The 22,950-nt window shown below is 46.1% G+C and overlaps 2 protein-coding genes across 2 annotated transcripts in view; one reads left to right on the forward strand and one right to left on the reverse strand.

The window, feature by feature from the left end:
• THSD7B (thrombospondin type 1 domain containing 7B) overlaps positions 1 to 22,950 on the reverse strand; it is a 445,789-nt gene that overhangs the window by 194,726 nt on the left and 228,113 nt on the right. Inside the window, exon 9 of the mRNA XM_072122242.1 lies at positions 13,013 to 13,201. Coding sequence (XP_071978343.1) covers positions 13,013 to 13,201 — 189 coding nt within the window. The remainder of the gene's footprint in view (positions 1 to 13,012; positions 13,202 to 22,950) is intronic.
• LOC140075535 (uncharacterized) lies at positions 754 to 11,444 on the forward strand. Its single transcript, XM_072121615.1, has 2 exons — positions 754 to 2,240; positions 11,344 to 11,444. The coding sequence occupies exons 1-2, from the start codon at positions 809 to 811 to the stop codon at positions 11,442 to 11,444; spliced, it is 1,533 nt and encodes a 510-aa protein (XP_071977716.1). The 5' UTR covers positions 754 to 808.

Consider the following 22,950-nt stretch of genomic DNA (forward strand, 5'->3'; position numbering starts at 1 on the left):
AGCGCAAGTTTGAGTAGGCTAAATTAACCCGTACAGTTGCACCCCACGTCACGTGACGAGGCGGCGGCGTCCTCGCCGTGACAAATTGGTTGGCAGCGGTGGGATAAATTCATTTTTGTCAGAGCATTAAGTGTTGGGATTAAGTAACTAACCCCTGCACTTAAGGACTAGTGGAATCCTTGCGAGGAGTACCCTAGTTTTACACGGACCAAATCAGTGCTGTTCTAAGACACACGTGCAAACAGTTTCCCTTCCCCGTTTTTCTTTTCTATCTTTTATTTGGCAAAGGTTGCACTCAGTGATGGCAACCATCTACAAGAGACAGAGCAAGGAGGCTCTAGTCCACCTCTGTGAGCAGAGAGGCATCGACCCGGCTGACAAGTCCAAAGAGCTGCTGGTTTGTGCTCTGATGGAGCAAGATGCAGAGCAAGGATCTGGCACGGCTCAAGGGAGCCAAGATATGGACATTAATCCTGGAAGAGTTTCCCCTGAGGCTACCCACAGCAGGAGCCCTCAGGAAGGCATGGATGTGTCTCTACAAATGGCCCTACAGCAGCTAGGTGAATGTGATCCTAGCCTGCGACTGCAGCTTATCCTTCAATTTAATCAGGCGGCCGCAGAGCGAGAGAAGGAGAGAGCGGCCGCAGAGCGAGAGAAGGAGAGAGCGGCCGCAGAGCGAGAGAAGGAGAGAGCGACCGCAGAGAGAGAGAAGGAGAGAGCAGCCGCAGAGCGAGAGGAGAGAGCGGCCGCAGAGAGAGAGGAGAGAGCAGCCGCAGAGCGCCAGGCTGATAGAGAATTCAGGCTGGAAATGGCGCGTATTGAAAGGGGTATCAATTCTGTGCAACCCCAATCCCAGGATGTAGACCCCAAAAGACCTCGTCAAGAACGTTTTCCAGTACTGGACAAGGATGGGGACTTGGACATTTTTCTGCGGTCTTTTGAGAAGACCTGCAGACAATACCATCTGCCCCGTGAGCAGTGGGCACAGTATTTAAGCCCAGGGCTAAGAGGCAAAGCCCTGGAAGTATTTGCTGACCTTCCTCTTGAGCTTGATGAGGACTATGACGCTATAAAAGCTGCTTTGATTAAAAAGTACAACCTAACTCCAGAGGTGTATCGCAAGAAATTCCGGAGTGTAAAGCGAGAAACAACTGAGAGCTACGCTGATACAGTAGGCAACTTACGGACTACCTTTCTACAGTGGACCCGAGGACTTTCTGTCAACAGCCGTGAGGACCTGGAGGATCTCATGATAAAAGATCAGTTTCTGCACATTTGTCCTGTGGATGTACGACAGTTTGTTTGTGACAGGGAGCCTAAAACTGCGGATGAAGCTGCGCAGATTGCAGACTCCTACACCGCCAACCGGATGCCTGAAGCAAAGAGGGAAACTTCCCCCCAAAGGTCCTCCAGCTGGAAGGAGAAACAAGCCAGGACAACATCACAACCTTCTGTCTCCAAAGTGGGTGAGAACCTTACACTGAGGGAGTCTATAAATCAGGGGGATATGCGCAAATGTTTTAATTGTAACAAAGTGGGTCATCTGAGGTCTGCGTGCCCAGAGAGAGGGGCGACTGTCTACTCTACAGTACCAGTAGTCATGCTGCTTTCTGGTGATATGGAGAAATTACAGCACCACATGCAGACTGTGATAGTGGGGGATAGAGTCACTCAGGGATTAAGAGACTCAGGGGCAAGTTATTCTCTTGTTCGCCCTGAGATTATAAACCCTAAGGACATCATTCCAGAAAAGACTTTGCCTGTGAAGGGGATAACTGGGTGCCATCCAGGAGTGCCCGTCGCCAAGGTTTTTATGGACTGGGGTTCTGGTAGAGGTATCAGACAAGTGGGAGTGTCACAAGAATTGCCTGTGGATGTATTGTTGGGAAATGATTTGGGAAAAATGACAACTGTGTATGTGCCTGATGTACAACAATCATATGAGAAAATGGGCAGAAGCCCAAGGGGACTGGTCTGGGAGGGAGGACAGGATAGCAAGAGCAAGGCTATGCCTGCTCCAGAACCAGAGGTGTCCCAGTATGAGGAAGCTACGGGGGAGGGGGTGGTGAATGGGCCCCCAGAGATAACCCTGCAGTCAGCAGATATGATGAAGGGTGTGAGAGGATGCCAAGATGGAGTCTCTAAATCTGCACCTCAAAGCTCTAAGGTCCTGAGTGTGGATCTGGTGGAGGCCATTACTCAAGGAGAGGTCCTAGAGCAGACAGGAGGTGTCAAGATGAGTAAGGCTCAGAGCATGAGCCACAAAGATGCCTCTACTCAGACTGGGGAGATGCAGTGTGTCTATGAGCCAAAGACAGCGTGTACACTAGAACCAGTGCTAAGAGATGAGACTGGGGTCCACAGTGAGGTCGGGTTCCCAGTGATGAGTGTTGCCAGTGCAGTTTTGGGGAGCGATCAGAAAGGGGAGCAGGGGCATAGGGACTCTCAGGAGAGCGTTCAGTCAGTGGTCCAACCTAAGCCCTGTAGTATAAATGATAAAGAGATGGACTCTAATAGCTGTACAGCAGGAAAACCAAAGCATAATGTAATTGGGTACAGTAGTCCTACACTTAACTCCATTGGCATTTCATCCAGCAGGGAGAGGGTTAACCATTTCACACTTGGGAGAGGGGACACAGAACTTAGTGTTTCTGCAGCACAAAGCCATAAAGTCAGCAGGGGGTCCCAGCACAGCAGTGTACCAGTGACCAGGGGAGATAGTACTTGGCCTTATACACGGGACAAAGGACCAGGTGGTTGATGTGCCCAGGTAATCACATCTTATGGCAATGATTTTTATGGTACTGAACTTCTGCAATGTATTATTGGTAATTGGCTTGGGAAAATTTAAAATGGCGTGGGTCATTTCAAATTTGCCCAATCTTGAAAGGGGGAGGTGTCAAGGAGATATTAATTGTGAATGTATAAGATTGGTTTAACTATAGGGTAATTACAAACTTTGTTTAAATATTTGGCATCTATTGAAGCGTCCAGGCAGCTTTTATGACATCCTGGAGCTTTAACAGCCTGATAACCTCTGACCTGAAGACTGGTCTCCCTACCCCCCCTCTTCTGCATCAGGATTTGGAAACAAAAGGCTGTTTAAATATTCCTGGACTCTCCCCCCTCATTAAAACTTTGCCCAATCCTGAATGACCCTCTGGGCTAATTAATGAATGGGAGGTTCTGAAATCTGAACCAAACTGAGAAGTTATAAAACAATATGAAATCCAAGAAATGGTGTTCACATTTTGGGGGCTGCTTGACAAGCTGAGTGTGTCCCTTATTTCTCCCACCTCCAGGGAATCAGGATTTACTATAAGTTGTAAGTTTCTGTTAGTTTTTTCCCTTTTTATTTTATAACTGTTTGCCGTGTTGTGTGTCATTTTATTTTGTAATTCTTTTGTTTTTAATATCTTTTTATGCACTGATCAACTTTTTGTAATTAAAGCTTTTCACTTTAATTTTGGTCCCTATAGGCTCTGCGAACTCATAGCCTTGTGAAGTGTGACTAGCTGTGTTACTGCTAAAGTGCATGTCTAGTGGTGTGACAAAGTGACTGCTTGAGAGCAAGAATTGATGTAGAGTGGGATACTTATTGGTCCCAGTATAAATGCAATAAGTGGTGGCAGCGGGTCTGGTTCTGGTGCTGGAGCTGTATGAGGTGTGATTTAGGCTCAATTTGTGTCCTGAGTGAAAGGTGAGCGCAAGTTTGAGTAGGCTAAATTAACCCGTACAGTTGCACCCCACGTCACGTGACGAGGCGGCGGCGTCCTCGCCGTGACACCCGGGGCCAAAGCCTTCTAGGTGGCCTGGGGCCAAAGCCTTCTAGGTGGACCAGAACCCAGGCCTTCTAGGTGGCCCAGGGCCCAAGCCTTCTAGGTGGACCAGAACCCAAGCCTTCTAGGGGGCGCAAGCTAGCAACCCAAACTACCCACCAAAATTTGTACTGATAAGGAGCTTCACCCATGAAATTCTTGTACATCTGTTCCTGTTCTCAATACACATGTACACAAGAGCCATTTCCAGACCTTTCTAGGTTCTCCAAAAATCCTGTCACCACAGATTTAAAACAGACAGAAGGGACACATCCTGCATTTGACAAGGCTGATTCTAGTATCAGATGTAGGAAGACAATCCTGGATGTGTAGGAACTATGATATTCATACAGCCCAGAGCCCATGGCAGTCTTACTCCACCCTTAGCAATGCTCTGTAGATATCAGCTATACTTCTATTCTCTGAGTGTAAGGTCACCAAGCAGGCACCCAACTACGAGACCAGAGCAGTTGGACCTGTTGTAAGTATCTCTAATAGAGATGAGCGAACATGCTCGTCCGAGCTTGATGCTCGGTCGAGCATTAGGGTACTCGAAACTGCTCGTTACTCGGACGAATACTTCGCCCGCTCGAGAAAATGGCAGCTCCCGCCGTTTTGCTTTTTGGCGGCCAGAAACAGAGCCAATCACAAGCCAGGAGACTCTGCACTCCACCCAGCATGACGTGGTACCCTTACACGTCGATAGCAGTGGTTGGCTGGCCAGATCAGGTGACCCTGGGATAGACTAGCCGCTGGCCGCGCTGCTCGGATCATTCTGTCTCTGGATGCCGCTAGGGAGAGAGCTGCTGCTGGTCAGGGAAAGCGTTAGGGTGTTCTATTAGCTTACTGTTAGGCAGGAGTGATTCTCAAAGAACCCAACAGCCCTTCTTAGGGCTACAATAACGTTATACTTTTTTTATTTTAATTTGCATCTATTACCATTTTGTGAGGAATTAGCAGGGGGACTTGCTACCGTTGTGTTTAGCTCTTAGTGGCACACATATCCATAGCAAAGGCCGAAGTGGGAAAATTCAGTAGGGGTTGGATTTCTATTAGGCACTAACTCAGTGTCATCTCATCTGGCATAGTAGTGTGCTTCCTTTGATACTTGGCTAGAAAATAGCCATAGGAGAATACAAACAGCTTCTTGAAGCCTACAGTAGCGTTCTATATATTTGATTTCTGGTTGATCTGCTGGTGGCTGTAGTTTCTGCAGTGCATGTACTTGCCAATTCTGAGCAATTTGTAGTGAGACTTGCGACCGCTGTGTTCTGCGCTTAGTGACGCACATATCCATAGCAAAGGCTGAAGTGGGAAAATTCAGTAGGGGTTGGATTTCTATTAGGCACTAACTCAGTGTCATCTCATCTGGCATAGTAGTGTGCTTCCTTTGATACTTGGCTAGAAAATAGCCATAGCAATAGGATAGGATTGTTTGGTTCTAAAAACTCAAAAAAAAACAAAAAACACAAAAAAAAACAAAAAACACAAAAAAACACAAAAAAAAACAAAAAAAAGTAAAAAAAAAAAAAAAGTTATAACTCTCATTTTAAAAATGTTTAACCCCAGGGCTAGGGGTAGAGGACGAGGGCGGGGACGTGGGTGTCCAACTACTGCAGGGGTCAGAGGCCGTGGTCCTGGGCGGGGTGAGACACCACCTGCTGATGAGGGAGCAGGGGAACGCCGCAGAGCTACACTCCCTAGGTTCATGTCTGAAGTTACTGGGACTCGTGGTAGAGCACTGTTGAGGCCAGAACAGTGCGAACAGGTGATGTCGTGGATTGCTGACAATGCTTCGAGCAATTTGTCCACCACCAGTCAGTCTTCCACGCAGTCCACCCATGTCACCGAAATCCCCACTCCTCCAGCTCCTGCACCTCAGCCTCCTCCCCCCCAGTCTGCCCCCTCCCAGGAAAATTTGCCATTTGAACCGGCATACTCTGAGGAACTGTTTTCTGGACCCTTCCCACAGTCACAAACCACTTGTCCGGTTGCTGCTGAGCAATTTTCCGATGCCCAGGTTTTCCACCAGTCACAGTCTGTGGGTGATGATGACCTTCTTGACGTAGTGGAAGTGTGTAAAGAGGTGTCCGACGATGAGGAGACACGGTTGTCAGACAGTGGGGAAGTTGTTGTCAGGGCAGGAAGTCCGAGGGGGGAGCAGACTGAGGGATCGGAGGATGATGAGGTGACAGACCCAAGCTGGGTTGAGAGGCCGGGTGAACACAGTGCTTCTGAGACGGAGGAGAGTCCTCGACCTGAACAGGTTGGAAGAGGCAGTGGTGGGGCCAGACGGAGAGGCAGGGCCAGAGCTGGTGCATCAGCGCCACTGTCAACTAGTGAAGCTCCCGTGGTGAGGGCTCTTGCGGCGAGGGCTAGATCTTCAGAAGTGTGGAGGTTCTTTAAGGAAACACCGGATGACCGACGGACTGTGGTGTGCAACATTTGCCAAACCAGGCTCAGCAGGGGTTCCACCACTACTAGCTTAACTACCACCAGTATGCGCAGGCATATGAATGCTAAGCACCCCACTCAGTGGCAACAAGCCCGTTCACCTCCGGCCGTGCACACCACTGCTCCTTCCCCTGTGTCAGCTGCTAGTCAGCCCCCTGCCCAGGACCCTGCCACAAAAACCCCATCGTCGCCTCCACGATCCTCCACAGCATCCACCAGCGTTCAGCTCTCCATACCCCAGACGCTGGAGCGGAAACGCAAATATAGTGCAACCCACCCGCACGCCCAAGCCCTTAATGTGCACATCTCCAGATTGCTTAGCCTGGAGATGCTGCCCTATAGGCTAGTAGAGACCGAGGCCTTTCGCAACCTCATGGCGGCGGCCGCCCCTCGGTATTCGGTCCCCAGCCGCCACTACTTTTCCCGATGTGCCGTCCCAGCCCTGCACCAGCACGTGTCAGACAACATCATCCGTGCCCTGACCAACGCCGTTTCTGACAAGGTCCACCTGACCACGGACACGTGGACGAGTGCTGCCGGGCAGGGCCACTATATATCGCTGACGGCACATTGGGTTAACTTGGTGGAGGCTGGGACCGAGTCTGACCCTGGGGCTGCTCATATACTGCCGACGCCGAGGATTGCGGGGCCTACCTCGGTCCAGGTGTTTCAGGCCTACTATGCCTCCTCCTCCTCCCACCCCTCCTCCACCTCCTCCTCCGAACTACCATCCGTGGGCACGGCGCCATCAGTCGGTAGCTCTAGGCACAGCAGCAGTGCCGTCGCTAAGCGACAGCAGGCGGTGCTCAAACTGCTGAGCCTAGGCGACAAAAGGCACACCGCCCAAGAGCTATTACAGGGCATCACGGCGCAGACTGATCTGTGGCTGGCACCGCTGAACCTCAAGCCGGGAATGGTTGTGTGTGACAACGGCCGTAACCTGGTGGCGGCTCTGCAACTCGGCAGACTGACACATGTGCCATGCCTGGCCCATGTGTTAAATCTGATAGTGCAGCGTTTCCTCAAGACATACCCCAATCTGTCTGATTTGCTCACGAAGGTGCGCCGCATCTGTGCGCATTTCAGGAAGTCCAGCCCAGATGCTGCCACTCTCAGGGCAGCGCAGCGCCGCCTCCAACTGCCCGCTCACCGACTGTTGTGCGACGTGCCCACGAGGTGGAATTCAACACTGACCATGTTATCCAGAGTTTACCAGCAGCGCAGAGCGATTGTAGACTGCCAGATGTCAACTTCCACCAGAACTGGTAGTCAGGTCAGTCAGCTTCCTCAAGTCTACAATGAGGAGTGGACGTGGATGTCTGATATCTGTCAGGTGCTGAGTAACTTTGAGGAGTCAACACAGATGGTCAGTGGCGATGCCGCCATCATCAGCCTCACCATCCCGCTGCTTGGCCTGTTGAAAAACTCTCTGGTCAGCATGAAGTCGGAAGCTTTGCGCTCATCACAAGAGACGGGGGAAGAATATTCCCTTGTTGATAGCCAAAGCACCCTGAGGTCTGTTTCTCAGCGCATATCGGAGGAGGTGGAGGTGGAGGAGGATGAGGAGGAAGAGGAGGAGAATGTTGGCGAGACACAAGAGGGGACCATTGTTGAGTCCTTCACTGTTCAGCGTGTATGGGCAGAAGAAGAGGAGTTGGAGGAGTTGGAGGAGGAGGAAATGGACAGTCAGGCCAGTGAGGGGAGTGAATTCTTACGCGTTGGTACTCTGGCGCATATGGCAGATTTCATGCTAGGCTGCCTATCCCGTGACCCTCGCGTTCAAAGAATTTATTCCAGCACCGATTACTGGGTGTTCACTCTCCTGGACCCACGGTACAAGCAAAATCTTCCCACTCTCATCCCTGCAGAGGAAAGGAGTGTGAGAATGCATGAATACCAGCAGGCCCTGGTGCACAAGCTGAAACAGTATTTCCCTTCTGACAGCGCTAGCGGCAGAGTGCGTAGTTCTGCGGGACAAGTAGCGAGGGAGAGTAGGCGAGCAGGCAGCTTGTCCAGCACTGGCAAGGGTACGCTTTACAAGGCTTTTGCCAGCTTTATGTCACCCCAGCAAGACACTGTCACCTGTCCCCAGTCTCGGCAGAGTAGGGCTGATCTTTACAGAAAGATGGTGAGGGAGTACGTAGCTGACCATACCATCGTCCTAAATGATCACACAGCTCCCTACAACTACTGGGTTTCAAAGCTGGACATGTGGCACGAACTGGCGCTGTACGCCTTGGAGGTTCTTGCCTGCCCTGCCGCTAGCGTCTTGTCCGAGCGGGTTTTCAGTGCAGCTGGTGGCATCATCACCGATAAGCGTACACGCCTGTCGACTGACAGCGCTGACAGGCTGACGCTTATTAAAATGAATAAAAGGCTGGATTTCTCAGAATTTCCAATCTCCACCAGGTGAAGGAAGCTCAACCTGAATAATTGATCCACTCCTCCTCCTCCTCCTCATTTTCCTCCTTCTCCTCCTCTTTGTACAGTAAAGCAGAGGAAAATGGCTATTTTTTGACAGGGCCCACTGGCTCTTGCTATAGTACTTCATGCATTTAATTTTTCTGGAGGGCCACCTACCCGGTCCTCTGTTTGAAACAATTTTTGTGAGTGCCACATACAGGCACTCAATCTATTCCATTTTACTGGAGGGCCACCTACCTGCTCCTCTGGTTTGAAACATTTTTGGGACTGCCACATACAGGCACTCAATCTATTCCATTTTACTGGAGGGCCACCTACCTGCTCCTCTGGTTTGAAACATTTTTGGGACTGCCACATACAGGCACTCAATCTATTCCATTTTACTGCAGGGCCACCTACCTGCTCCTCTGGTTTGAAGAATTTTTGGGACTGCCACATACAGGCACTCAATCTATTCCATTTTACTGGAGGGCCACCTACCTGCTCCTCTGGTTTGAAACATTTTTGGGACTGCCACATACAGGCACTCAATCTATTCCATTTTACTGCAGGGCCACCTACCTGCTCCTCTGGTTTGAAGAATTTTTGGGACTGCCACATACAGGCACTCAATCTATTCCATTTTACTGGAGGGCCACCTACCTGCTCCTCTGGTTTGAAACATTTTTGGGACTGCCACATACAGGCACTCAATCTATTCCATTTTACTGGAGGGCCACCTACCTGCTCCTCTGGTTTGAAAAATGTTTGGGACTGCCACATACAGGCACTATCCAAATTAAATTGTCTCCATAGCAGCCTCCACACGTTGTCTCCATTGCTACCTCCAAAAGTCGTCCATATAGCTGCCTCCATACATCGTCCCTTTATCAAACGAGGTGTGTCAGGCAGAAATTTGGGTTGTTTTCATGGATTCCACATCAAAGTTGTTAACTTTGTCGCCACCCTGCTGTGTAATCCACAAAATATACTAGCAAACTTTTACCATTTAGGGATATTATTTCAGCGCTTCTTGCGCATCTGTTTACATTCCCCTCACCCGGCATATCCTAAACTTATAAGAACGCTACTACACTTGATCTTATACAAAAGGTTCTTAGAAGTGCTGTTTGGGGAGTAGCCTAGAAACAGGGGCTTGGATTGGCGAAAGCTCGCCTGGCTGCAGAGCGCCAGCTCCATCACAAGATCCAACTAACATAGTTGCAGCACCTTTAATCTACTACTAGTTCACTGCCTCCATAATAATAATAATCTTTATTTATATAGCGTCATCATATTCTGCAGCGCTTTACAAATCATAGGAAACAAATACAAATGTAATGTAACAGAGCACAACATTTGTATGGAACAACAGGAGTGAGGTCCCTGCTCGCCAGAGCTTACGGTTTATGAAGATGATGGGGTAACACGAGGTAAAAGAATATTTAATGGTCAAGCCATTCTTCTTAGGGAATAGAACAAAATATAATAAATGGATTTGCTGTCGCTTGAAACACTCAGCCGTCATCTTATATACCAGGTCCAGGGTGAATGGGACTGCAGAGAAGTCTGGTGCCTGTTGGTTGCTGGATAACAGATGGGAGGACGACACAGGACGGGTTAGTAGAAGAGTTAAAACTTCATGCAGTTAATGAGTGTTATAGGCTTGCCTAAAGAAATGGGTTTTAAGAGCACGTTTGAAACTTTGGAGGTTAGGTATTAGTCTGATAGTCCGGGGCAGAGCATTCCATAGAATTGGTGCAGCTCTAGAGAAGTCTTGGAGACGCGAGTGGGAGGTCCGCACTAGGGTAGAGGTTAATCTAAGATCACTGGCGGATCTAAGAGCACGGGTTGGGCGATAGACTGAGATAAGAGAGGAGAGGTAGGGGGGTGCAGCATTATACAGAGCTTTATGGATGAGGGTTATTATTATTTTAAACTGTATTCGAAAGGAGACTGGCAGCCAGTGCAGCGACTGGCATGAACTGTAAGCATACATGGTCCCCTTATCAAACGAGCTGTGTCAGGCAGAATTTTGGGTTGTTTTCATGGCTTCCACAACAAACTTGTTAACTTTGTCGCCACCCTGCTGTGTAATCCACAAAATATACTGGCAAACTTTTATCATGTAGCGATATTATTTGAGCGCTTCTTGCTCACCTCCTTTGGTTCTTCTCTGCCACCCATTGGTTTGAAGCCTGAGTCCATTTAGGGTATGTCGCCATGCCACTCTCTAGCCTGCCGCTGCTGCCGCTGCCTCTGCATGCCGTCCCCTATAGTGTCAGGGTCAATTATTGGATGTTTTAGATGCTATCTAGCTTCATTCTGTCACTCTGTCATGGCCATGCTGTTGCCCATAATTTTGGCATAATGGTGCGATTAGGCAGCCTCAGAGGCATCCATGCATGCTGCCCCTGCTGTTTCCTGTCCATTTCCGTGGTGTTTCCATCCTTTTCTGAGGTTCCCAGGTGTTTGGCCAAGCTTCCCTGTGCAGAGCCTTGGTCCCCTTGAAAAATGCTCGAGTCTCCCATTGACTTCAATGGGGTTCGTTATTCGAGACGAGCACTCGAGCATCGGGAAAAGTTCGTCTCGAATAACGAGTACCCGAGCATTTTAGTGTTCGCTCATCTCTAATCTCTAACCATAACGAATGTCTAGGGGACTCCAGGAATTCCCGGCAGTCCCATGGAAGATAATGGAATGGTGGCCAACCATAAGCACCAGCACTCCATCCACAGACAACACTCCGGATTGCAGTTCTTATTGTGAATTGTCCGAGACCCCAACAACATAGCCTGATGAGAGGGAATAACCATAATTTCGGTAGGACTCCTTTAAGGGTATCCCTTTATATATTGCGATCACAGTTATAAGTGGTCATGTGATCAGTGGGGGTCATTAAAGGAACTCCATAACCAGGATCCAGTAATATAAGCCAATCACACTTACATGCTGATGTCCTCAGTGAGTTTTTAATGCCCTCGTTTTGCAGAAAGGCGTCTTTTAAAATGATGCAAATGAGCGTGAGGGGCTCTGGGGGCGTCACTACAACCTTTACAGGCTCCATTGTTTTGAGAGGTAGCTGTACAATGCAAAGAAAACCGCGCATGCGCAGGAATTGGCGAGAGTTCGGCAACAGCAACATCTCTCTGGCTGGGACGAGGAAGGGAGGAGACGGATGGTAAGTGTGAATAATTTAGAGGGGCTCCGGTAACGCCCCCTAGAACCCCTCAGGCTCATTTGCATAGTTTTAACAGACTTTTTTGCAAACAAGGGCATAAAATACTAATTAGAAGAGTGGATCCTGACCGAGGGGGCACACAGCAGCATGTAAGTGTGTTTGCTTTATGTTACTGTATCTTTGTTGTATGTATGCAGTGTCACATGGACACATAGGGGGGCATTTATCTGGACTTGTTCGGGCATTTTTTTGGCATGAGTCTTAAAATAATCAGAATTACTTGCGAACTGCCAGAAATTGCTAATATTTTCCCCTTTACACCATGTGGGTTGGAGGGGCATTAGGGGGGAACGGGGCATTTCTGCCCCAGGCCTGCGGACTCCCCACTTCATGAGTGAAAGTTTGCTCTATGACAGTGATGGCGAACCTTTTAGCGGCTGAGTGCCCAAAAAAACCCCACTTATTTATCGCGAGGTGCCAACCAAAAATTGAAGCAGTACCTTACTGCTCTCTGTTCTTCAACAATCATATTGGCCTCCTGAGGGAAGCAACACTTTTAGCTTCTTTCCAATGTCCATTTGTAGACCTGTAGGGGCCTGCAGGAGGTCCTCCAAAGATAATTCGGCCCCGTCTATTCATTCTCCCTCTTCCTACGGTCCCAAGTATCAAAATATCACTGACAGCAGCATCTTTTTAGTTGCTTGGAACTGCAGGAAGATTCTTTGAGTCCTGTCTGGTGCTGGGGCCATGGCCCGGGTGCCCACAGAAAGGGCTCTGAGTGCCGCCTCTGGCACCCGTGCCATAGGTTCGCCACCACTGCAGATCTATGATCTGATAAATGTCCCTCATAAATGCCATTTAAAAAGGCAGATTTTGAATTGATGCTAAACTTCGTCATCAGGGTCCCATTAATTCTCAAGCTTATTAAGAATGAAAGAGGAGAGTGTCTATTGTCTCCCATTCTGTCATAGCTTTAAATTGTATTGGCCCCCAGTGTCTGCTGATACAGTGTTACCATTCCACTACTTCCTCTAACCAGCAATTTATTGAGAGTCATTTGCATCCCACCTGTGTGGGGCCTTCTGGGTAACATCATAGGTAACACTCCCCCCCCCCCTCCCCACGACTTATAACCACAGTACTGCCCATCACTTACCTTCTCCAGGGTACGCCAATATCGATCGGCTTCTGCTCTGCTTCCCTTCTGCAGTCTTTGTAGAACAAGTCCGGGAACATGGCGACCAGTCTGACCACTCACTGATGACACAGTCCAGACTGCAGGGCACCTTACATACCAGCTGTAGTGGGGGCTCATCCACGCAGAGGTCGGCCGGGACGGGGAGTCCTACAAGGAAACAGACACATTATAGTCTTTTGTGCCAGGTGATGCCGATCAGTTACCTACACAATCCTAATTTGACATTGTTTAAAAAAAAAAATCTGCATTAGTGATTGCAGGCTTATAGGGTGGAGACTGCTAATCATGGACTTCCCCTTTAAGGTCCTTCCATCTTTGCTTACGTTGTTTCCATGATAAAAGATGCAGAAGCCGCTGCTGTGTGCCGGACACTGCGTAGTGCTCCAGTATGTGATCGATCTGCATGGACTCAACATGTTTCCCCCTCCGGTAATTGAATTGTCTCAATTTTCCGCTCTTCTATATATATCTGGTAGTAACCGTGGTGACTTGTGCTCGGGTGTGTAAGGAACTTTATAGAGTTTATAGTAAATTTACAGATGACCTATCAACTATAACTCCCAACATGACCTTTCAAAGGGGTTCTCACAGCTATTGCCTGGGAGGTGTCAAATTTAGCTCCTATCAGCACTCTGTTCCAGCACCCCAGCTCCATTGTCTCCCCTTTTAGTCCCGCCCACACTAGATGAAGATCCCATGACTATTGCCAGCCAATCACTGGCATCAACCACATGTGACATCAGCAGTCCATGCACATGTGACCACTAAGACAAGTGATTGGTCCTCAGTGGTCATGGGAGCCACATGACGTCTGGTTTAGGCGGGGATGAGAGCACAAGAAGAGGAAGTGAGTCACTAATGAGGCTCAGAGAAGCAGCAGCACAGAGTGTTTCAGCCAATAAGTAGCAAGACTACAGTGCAAGTAGATTTATGGAATTTAATACTAATTAAATTTTTTTTTCTTCCCTGGAACTAGTTAAAACTTCTAATTATTGCAAACAAATAGGACTGAATGTAATAATTGCTGAGAAATCTGCAGAACATACGGAGTCTTTATAGTGTAGATCGGGGGCAGGGAGTGACCTTATAGAGAGGCCGATTCAGTAGTGAATATAATGATATGCAATAGCACATAACATCATAGCATGGCCGGAGGAGGGGGGAGCGGACCCCCTATAGAAAGCAGAGTTATATAACACACTAACCATACTGTGCCGACATATGGTGCCATCTCAGCACAAGGCGGCACACGACACTTATATCAGTGGGGAAATAAGAAGATTGTTAACGAAGCAGACATAAGCGCCGAGGAGGGAGCTGCGTGCCAAAAACGACAGCTCATTATCCATTAAAGGGACGGGATGACGCGTTTTTATTCGAGTTCATGTACGATCGTGATACCGGCGGCGCAGAGCCTGGAGCTTCCTGACATCTATCGCGGTGATCCACATCCAAGTATATACGAGGCAAATGCACAAATAGAAACAGGGGCGGATCAGGCACCCATCATAATCAGAAGAACCAGGAGACCCCTTCCCCCGTAATCAAACACAAACTAAAATTACATAAATAAACAGCGCATATGATAATACTGAATGCTATAATATACTGCAATAAAGAAATATGTCCCTGCGTCCCTCTTTTTTATCCTTATATAATCAATAGGTAGAAATCAGCTTTCTGTCCTGCATTCGCAGACAGCTGAGAGATAAGGAGAAGCTGATAAAGTATGGAATGACTAATCTCCCTACAGACTGTCCCTGCATAGTCTCATCTCCTCAGAGACCCGAATCAAGTGAAATATTGTTTAAATATGAGTTACGCATTAGCCTCCTTATCTATCTGAATCGGACAAACCTCAGAAGGCTTTATAGACACACTGCTGACTACAGGAGAAAGAAGCAGAGAACGGCACTGCTTTATTTAACCCCTTAAAGACCAGGCCCTTTTTTGTTTTTGAGTTTTCATTTTTCACTCCCCACCTTCAAAAATCTATAACTTTTTTTTATTTTTCGATGTACAGAGCTGTGTGACGGATTATTTTCTGTGCAACAAATTGCACTTCATTGTGACGGTATTTAATACTCCATGCCGTGTACTGGGAAGCAAGAAAACAATTCAGAATGCATTGAAACTGGTGAAGAAATGCATTTGCGCCATTTTCTGTTACTGGGTTAAACGCCAGGAATATCCCTTGTTGTATTTTGTAAGATTCCTATTATCACCTGTTTAATCATTTGTGAAATAAAGAAGTGGATTATATAACTGCTGACCATCCCCATCTCAGCTTCTTCTTCTGGTTACTCGGGTAGACTGGCAGTCATCTTCTCCAATCTTTGTTCCCGAACTGCAGACACTAAGGACTGGGATCGTTCTCCTTAAATACCTTCTACCAGGGGAGGACTGGTTACAATTTAGCACAAAAACAATGACAAAGTATTTTCCCATAGACTTACATTGAGGCTCTATAATATCTTATGGCAGCAGGCTTCTAAAGGGTAAACAACTTTCCAGACAGCACCTGTCATTCCAAAGGTCACACTGTCTGCTTGTCTGGTAAACAAGTCTGTGGAGAATTACTACCATCTTATCTGAGAGAGAGACAGTCAGAAATGTCTCTCAATGTTCATTAACCCTTTCACAAATGTGTATTGAGAGCAGGAACAGATGTACGAGGATTTCATGGATGAAGGTCCTTCTCAGCATAAAATGTGGTGGGTGGTTTGGATTACCGTGGGCCCCCTAGAACACTTGGGTCCGGGACTACTACCCAGGCCACCTATATAATAATAATCAGCTACTGGAGACCTTTGGAAGCAAACATGGAGTTATTGGGTCTCCGGGGCTCTCTGTGATGTCCCACTCCATTCCCTGTATGTGTCATTGAGCTGTGATGATACCCGAGGCTGCAGCAAACTCCAAGCTGTAAGACGTTTCATGTAGTCGAGACTTTTAGTCTCTGGGTGTAAACAATCGGAGAGCCCCCGATCCCAGACCTGAACGGGAAGACATCCACACATACAAATGATTCATCTTGGAGACTTATCTATGAGACACAGCAGTGTGAGGGGTCGGAGGATCAAACCATCCCTTGTGCCGTCTCATACATCCGAGACATCTCACGATCTTCCTTCCTGCCGACATAAACAAAGTAAGACATTCATGGCCGCTCGCCGTCCCCTGCAGTAGTTTCCAGACAAGAAAACTTCTGCAGAACATCTTTACTGGAAGCGGTTCCCTGGCTCTTATCTAATGCGCTTTAGTCTTATTTAAAGGGACACCTTTAAAGGGGATTTATGTCCCCATAGCATCAATGACCTTCCCGTCACATGGGACATGAATGAGTGTCTGTCAATAGAATCCGAACTCCTGCAGATCAGGTGTCTGACATTATGGATGATGCCAGAAACAGAGAGCTCCATCTATAATGTAGTGGACAGTTAGCGGCACTGCAGACACGGCTCTCCTTGAATGACTGGAAGCTGAGCCTGTAGGAAGCCCGGGCAGCCATGACACTATGGGCAGAGATGTTCTGCTTTCCACTCCCTCCATGGTGAGTTGGTGGAGGTGAGAGACATCTCTATTGATCACTTATTTAAGGGTTTTTTCGTGAATAATTTTTTTAGGTGGCCTAGGTGTTGTGAAAAAAATCTAAAGAACTTCTACTTACCTCTGTTCTTACCTCCAACGCCTGTAGCATAGCCACTGTATGATGGCACATGATATAACCACTAAGACGTCGTATACCAACAGAGCACGGTGATGACAGGGGCAAAGCTGGACTAAGGCAAGTATTAAAAATTGATCTTTGACAACCCCTTTAATAACGTTTACTATCAATAGGTCATTAAAGGGAATCTGTCAACATATTTTACCCTATTTAAATGGGGCCCACAATATGAAGGGGAAAATTAAAAAAAACATATGAGGGGGAGATGAGGGTCACAATATGAGAGGGAATTAAGAGGGGCTACAATATGAGGGGGAGATGAGGGTCACAATATGAGGGGGAGTTAAGAGTAGCTACAATATGAGGGGGAGATGAGGGTCACAATATGAGGGGGAGTTAAGAGGGGCTACAATATGAGGGGGAGTTAAGAGGGGCTACAATATGAGGGGGAGATGAGGGTCACAATATGAGGGGGAGTTAAGAGGGGCTACAATATGAGGGGGAGTTAAGAGGGGCTACAATATGAGGGGGTGATGAGGGTCACAATATGAGGAGGAGTTAAGAGGGGCTACAATATGAGGGGGAGATGAGGGTCACAATATGAGGAGGAGTTAAGAGGGGCTACAATATGAGGGGGAGATGAGGTTCACAATATGAGGGGGAGATGAGAGGCCAAAATATGAGGGGGAGCTAGGAAGCACAATGTGAGGAGGAGTTGGGGGGCACAATATGAGGAGGGGCTAAGGGCCACAGTGGGGAACATTTATTTACCCGGTCCTGTTGCAATCCCGCGGTGCGTTGTCCGACGAGGATTCGGGTCTGCCAGGATTCACTAGGAATGTGCGCCCAAGTTCCGCCATTTGTCGCTGCTGCGCCGAGGTCCGCCGAAGTTCACCTTCCTCTTCCTGGTTCATGTGAGTGCCTGATCTTGCGACACAATTCGCTTTTTAAATTCTGCGTTTTTTCCGAATCCGTTTGTTGTCCGGCGCCCACGCCCCCTGATTTCTGTCGCGTGCAAGCGAACGGCGATGTGCCACAATCCGATTGCGTGCACCAAAAACTTGGGGCACTTTGGCGTAAATTGGAAATATTCATAACGATACAAACCAAACATAATATATACAAAATATATACAATGGGGGTCATTTACTAAGGGCCCGATTCGCGTTTTCCCGACGTGTTACCCAAATATTTGCGCCGATTTCCTCTGAATTGCCCCGGGATTTTGGCGCACGCGATCGGATTGTGGCGCATCGGCGCTGGCATGCACGTGACGGAAATCGAGGGGCGTGGCCGAACGAAAACCCGACGGATTTGAAAAAAACGCCGCATTTAAAAAAAAAAATCTGTCGCGAAGCTTGCACTTACCTTCACTCAGCCCGGCTCGGTGAACTCCAGCGCGTTCCGATGCTTTTCAGCGCAGCAGCGCCACCTGGTGGACGGCGGAGGAACTACGTTAATAAATCCCGGAGAGAACGCGCCGCTGGATCGCGATTGGACCGGGTAAGTAAATCAGCCCGAATATCTTACCTGCTGGTCCAGCCCCATTCACACCTAGCAAAAACAATAATTTAAAATACACCGAAATGAAATGAACCAATTACCACAACCCCCACCCAACCGATTATCACATCCTAAACCAAACCAATAAACTGCACTTATCCTGTATTATACCCCAGAGCTGCACTCACTATTCTTTTGGTTGGAGCCCGAATCGCTCTTTTTCGTCGGGTTTCCCGAAAATTACCGGTTTGTGCCGAATTGCCCTGAGTTTTTTGGCACAAGCGATCAGATTGTTGTGCATCAGCGCCAGCATGCATGCAACGGAAATGGGGGGCGTGGCTGTCGGAAAACCTGGCAGATTTGGAAAAACCGTGGTATTTAAAAAAAAAAATGTGTGGCCTGACACATAGTAATCCAGTCTATATGGCACCGCACGTCATAGCTGCATTGCTATTATTCACTCTGGAGGACCTATGGTACAGGGACAACACCTTTATATGAATGGACAGTGTGTAATGCTTCGTTTCCCCTGCGGAGGTGCTGTAGGGACGGTAACCACTTATTGCCTGGATTCCCTGCACTCCGCTGCTCATTACTCGGTGTCCTGACTGATTCACTGAGCGTCAAGAGTTTCTTTTACCATCATTGTAGTAGCGAGTTTTATCCCCTATAAAAAAGGAGCCCAATTGTTCCTTCCAAATCTCTATCAATCGCACTGATGTATAAATCCTCAGGGCTGCGCTGCTCCTCTGGAGACAAAGAGGGAAGACCAGGATCATCCCCCATAAATGAGGGCTCCTCCATCTATAGTACAGGGGGGGGGGGCTCTACCTGCCGATCCCCCGCAGCCCTTCCAAATGGTATTTATAAATGATACGGCAACATTGTGCAGAACAAACACAACAGCAGCGCAATCCCCTCATCTGTTATCCCAGAGGCTGATGATTGCCAAGTGTGGAAGATGATGAAAACTGCGCCCGGTGCCAAACTCTGCAGCCAAAAAATATGGATCTGCAGCTGCGTCCAGGTCTGCTCCATTCTTATGCTGATGACATGAAGCGCAATTATATCTCCGCTACATAGAAACTGCAGGACTCAGAAAAATCTTCATTCCCTAGATGGAAGATTCCTTAAAGGGATATGACTATACAAATAGATATGAGATAGATAGATAGATAGATAGATAGATAGATAGATAGGAGATAGATAGATAGATAGATAGATAGATAGATATGAGATAGATAGATAGATAGATAGATAGATAGATAGATAGATAGGAGATAGATAGGAGATAGATAGATAGATAGATAGATATGAGATAGATAGATAGATAGATAGATAGGAGATAGATAGATAGATATGAGATAGATAGATAGTTAGATAGATAGGAGATAGATAGATAGATATGAGATAGATAGGAGATAGATAGATAGATAGATAGATAGATAGATATGAGATAGATAGATAGATAGATATGTGATAGATAGATAGATAGATAGATAGATAGATAGATAGATAGATAGGAGATAGATAGATAGGAGATAGATAGATAGGAGATAGATAGATAGATAGGAGATAGGAGATAGATAGGAGATAGGAGATAGATAGGAGATAGATAGATAGATAGATAGATAGATAGATAGATAGATAGGAGATAGATAGATAGATAGATAGATAGATAGATAGGAGATAGATAGATAGATAGATAGATAGATAGATAGATAGGAGATAGATAGATAGATAGGAGATAGATAGATAGATATGAGATAGATAGATAGATAGATAGATAGATAGATAGATAGAAGATAGATAGATAGATAGATAGATAGATAGATAGATATGAGATAGATAGATAGGAGATAGATAGATAGGAGATAGATAGATAGATAGATAGATAGATAGATAGATAATAGATAGATAGATAGATATGAGATAGATAGATAGATAGATAGATAGATAGATAGATAGGAGATAGATAGATAGATATATAGATAGATAGATAGATAGATAGGAGATAGATAGATAGATAGATAGATATGAGATAGATAGATAGATAGATAGATAGATATGAGATAGATAGATAGATAGATAGATAGATAGATAGATAGGAGATAGATAGATAGGAGATAGATAGATAGATAGATGGATGGATAGATATGAGATAGATAGATAGATAGATAGATAGATAGATAGATAGATATGAGATAGATAGATATGAGATAGATAGATAGATAGATAGATAGATAGATAGGAGATAGATAGATAGATAGGAGATAGATAGATAGGAGATAGATAGATAGATAGATGGATGGATAGATATGAGATAGATAGATAGATAGATAGATAGATAGATAGATAGATAGGAGATAGATAGGAGATAGATAGGAGATAGATAGATAGATAGATAGATAGATAGATAGATAGATAGATAGGTGATAGATAGATATGAGATAGATAGATAGATAGATAGGAGATAGATAATAGATAGATAGGAGATAGATAGATGGATAGATAGATAGATAGATAGATAGATATGAGATAGATAGATAGATAGATAGATAGATAGATAGATAGATAGTCCAGAGCTGAAATCCCAACTTACCAGACCAGCACCAGAACCCGGAGTTAGACCTGGGTAAGGATGTGATTTTTTTTTTTTCAAACCCCCAAATTCCAACAAACCCCCTTCTTGTGATTTTTTATTTTACTGGACCTCCCCTTTAAGGCATCTAGAGCTTTATATCGCACCTTAAGCCCTTTAAAAAAATCTCTAATAAATATTCCAGAGTGAAAAATGTTCAGCGATTAGCCGGATTTTATTCCCATTCAGCAGTTCTGCATTGGCCGGGTCCCCGGAGAGGAGCCTCATTAGAAAAGTTTATCCTCTGCTTATTGCAGTTTTACTGCTTTCTTTCTGTTTATGGTTTTTTAATGATTATTATATTTTTTTTATATTGGAATAACATTGCACAAAACATTAACCTTGCACAATACATTGGACGGAAAGACGCTGCAGGAAAAGTGACGGAGGCCCAATGCGGACGCCTGCAGGTTCTTACCGCGACTCATATTTCCTAATAATGTGAAGCCAGGTGGCGCTATTTTGCCTCCAGTCTTCTGTAATCCTTCACAATGCAAACTCGTGGCTACAGGACGACTGTGATCTAATGAGAGGAAGACTCTAGTGTTATTTGTACATTTTCTAAACCTTTATTATTTTTTAATATATTTTTTTTTTTTTTTTTTTTTTTTTTTGTATCTCAGGAAGAGGTAAGTTGGCTTTTTCTCACCCTCTTGACGTGATAGAGGTGGTAAATTATGAATATTATATTCTGATTCTAGAAAGAAAAAAACCTTCCACAGGCAAATTTTTCTGTAAATCAGTGAGGACTGTATTTGATTTTGGAAAGGTAAAAGTTGTAGAATGCCGCAAATTCCTGCAACTTTGTGTGGAACATTGAATAATTGCTGCAGCTTTCCCTAATATTGTAGAAGAGTCACAAACTAATTCTGACTAGCCTGGCAAGTTTTTTTTTTTCACACGGAGGAACATGCAGCATGTAATAAATAGTAGAAACAAGCAGTGAAACAGTTACATGATGTGTATAGTCTGTTCTATGTGAGCAGAAAGAGATTTTTGCTGTGCAGAAAATGTCTAGAATGCAGAAGGTGGGGGAAGAGCTGCAGAGGAGTCCATGGCACCGCTTGAGGTGCAGAGAGAGACAGAGAAAGTTCTGCAGAATTGCAGACAAGGATGCAGGAACTTAAAGGGAGATCTTGTACCTCACTATTCTGTGTAGGAGTACTCTGCATCAGCAGTACTGCATACACTCGATATTTAGAAGTATTAGAAAAATGTATTCATTTTTCCCATAAGATGCATCGAGACAATGTAGATATTTGCGGTAAATGGGGAGGCAACTTGTGAAATATGTGAGAGAGACAATTTCCCTTTGAAATTCTGATTAATATGAGATGCTTAATGTTTTTAGCGCTTCCTGAGAAGAGCACATAAAATTACCGTCTCTTACACGGAGGGAGCGGTTACCGACCACTTGAGCGGTTTTTATCCCGCCATTAAATCTCGTAAGATTCATTTCTCGGAATCGCTCGGCTACTTCATCCTCACTTTCAGGACATTAATTGGACAAAAAAAAACTAATTTGGTCTCGGAGAACATTTACTGCAATGAATTTGCTATAATCTCTCTAGTGTGTCCATTACTAGCAGTGCAGGAGGTTGGGGGAGGGGGTGACATATAGACGGGTAAGTACCTGCGAGGGGGGGGGGGGATATGAAGGGTCAGGGCGACATTTCTAGTTCATGGACAATTTGGCGGTTTTATTAACAATCTCATCATTCCTTCGGGGATAGTGACGCTATATATTAGAAATGCTGTACTTCTTGCCAGCTCCTCATTACGGCACTGAGCTATAGCTGTAGTATCCAACCAGAAGCCTGCAACAACTTTTATATAGAGCAGAGGAGAAGGGTAGTGGATGAGCTCAATGCAGAGAGCTAAGAGCACAGCAATGTGAGCACAGTTCCCAGCTAAAACCCTACAATATTAAAACCCTAGAATATTAATCTATATTTCACAGTCCTTCTGCTACTAACATACACAAAAGTAGGATTACACATCTCTACACGGACAATACATAAAACTGTCAGTAGAGAGCTAAGAGCACAGCAATGTGAGGACACGGCCCAGCTAAAACCCTAC

Source organism: Engystomops pustulosus, chromosome 8 (assembly GCF_040894005.1).
Source record: "Engystomops pustulosus chromosome 8, aEngPut4.maternal, whole genome shotgun sequence".
In the NCBI taxonomy this organism is placed as follows: Eukaryota; Metazoa; Chordata; class Amphibia; order Anura; family Leptodactylidae; genus Engystomops; species Engystomops pustulosus.

Coding starts and splice junctions, on each gene's coding strand:
- LOC140075535 (XM_072121615.1), top strand. CDS start 809: ATGGCGCGTATTGAAAGGGGTATCAATTCTGTGCAACCCCAATCCCAG. Junction 2,241..11,343: donor GACAGGAGGTGTCAAGATGA/GTAAGGCTCAGA, acceptor AGGGGACTCCAG/GAATTCCCGGCAGTCCCATG.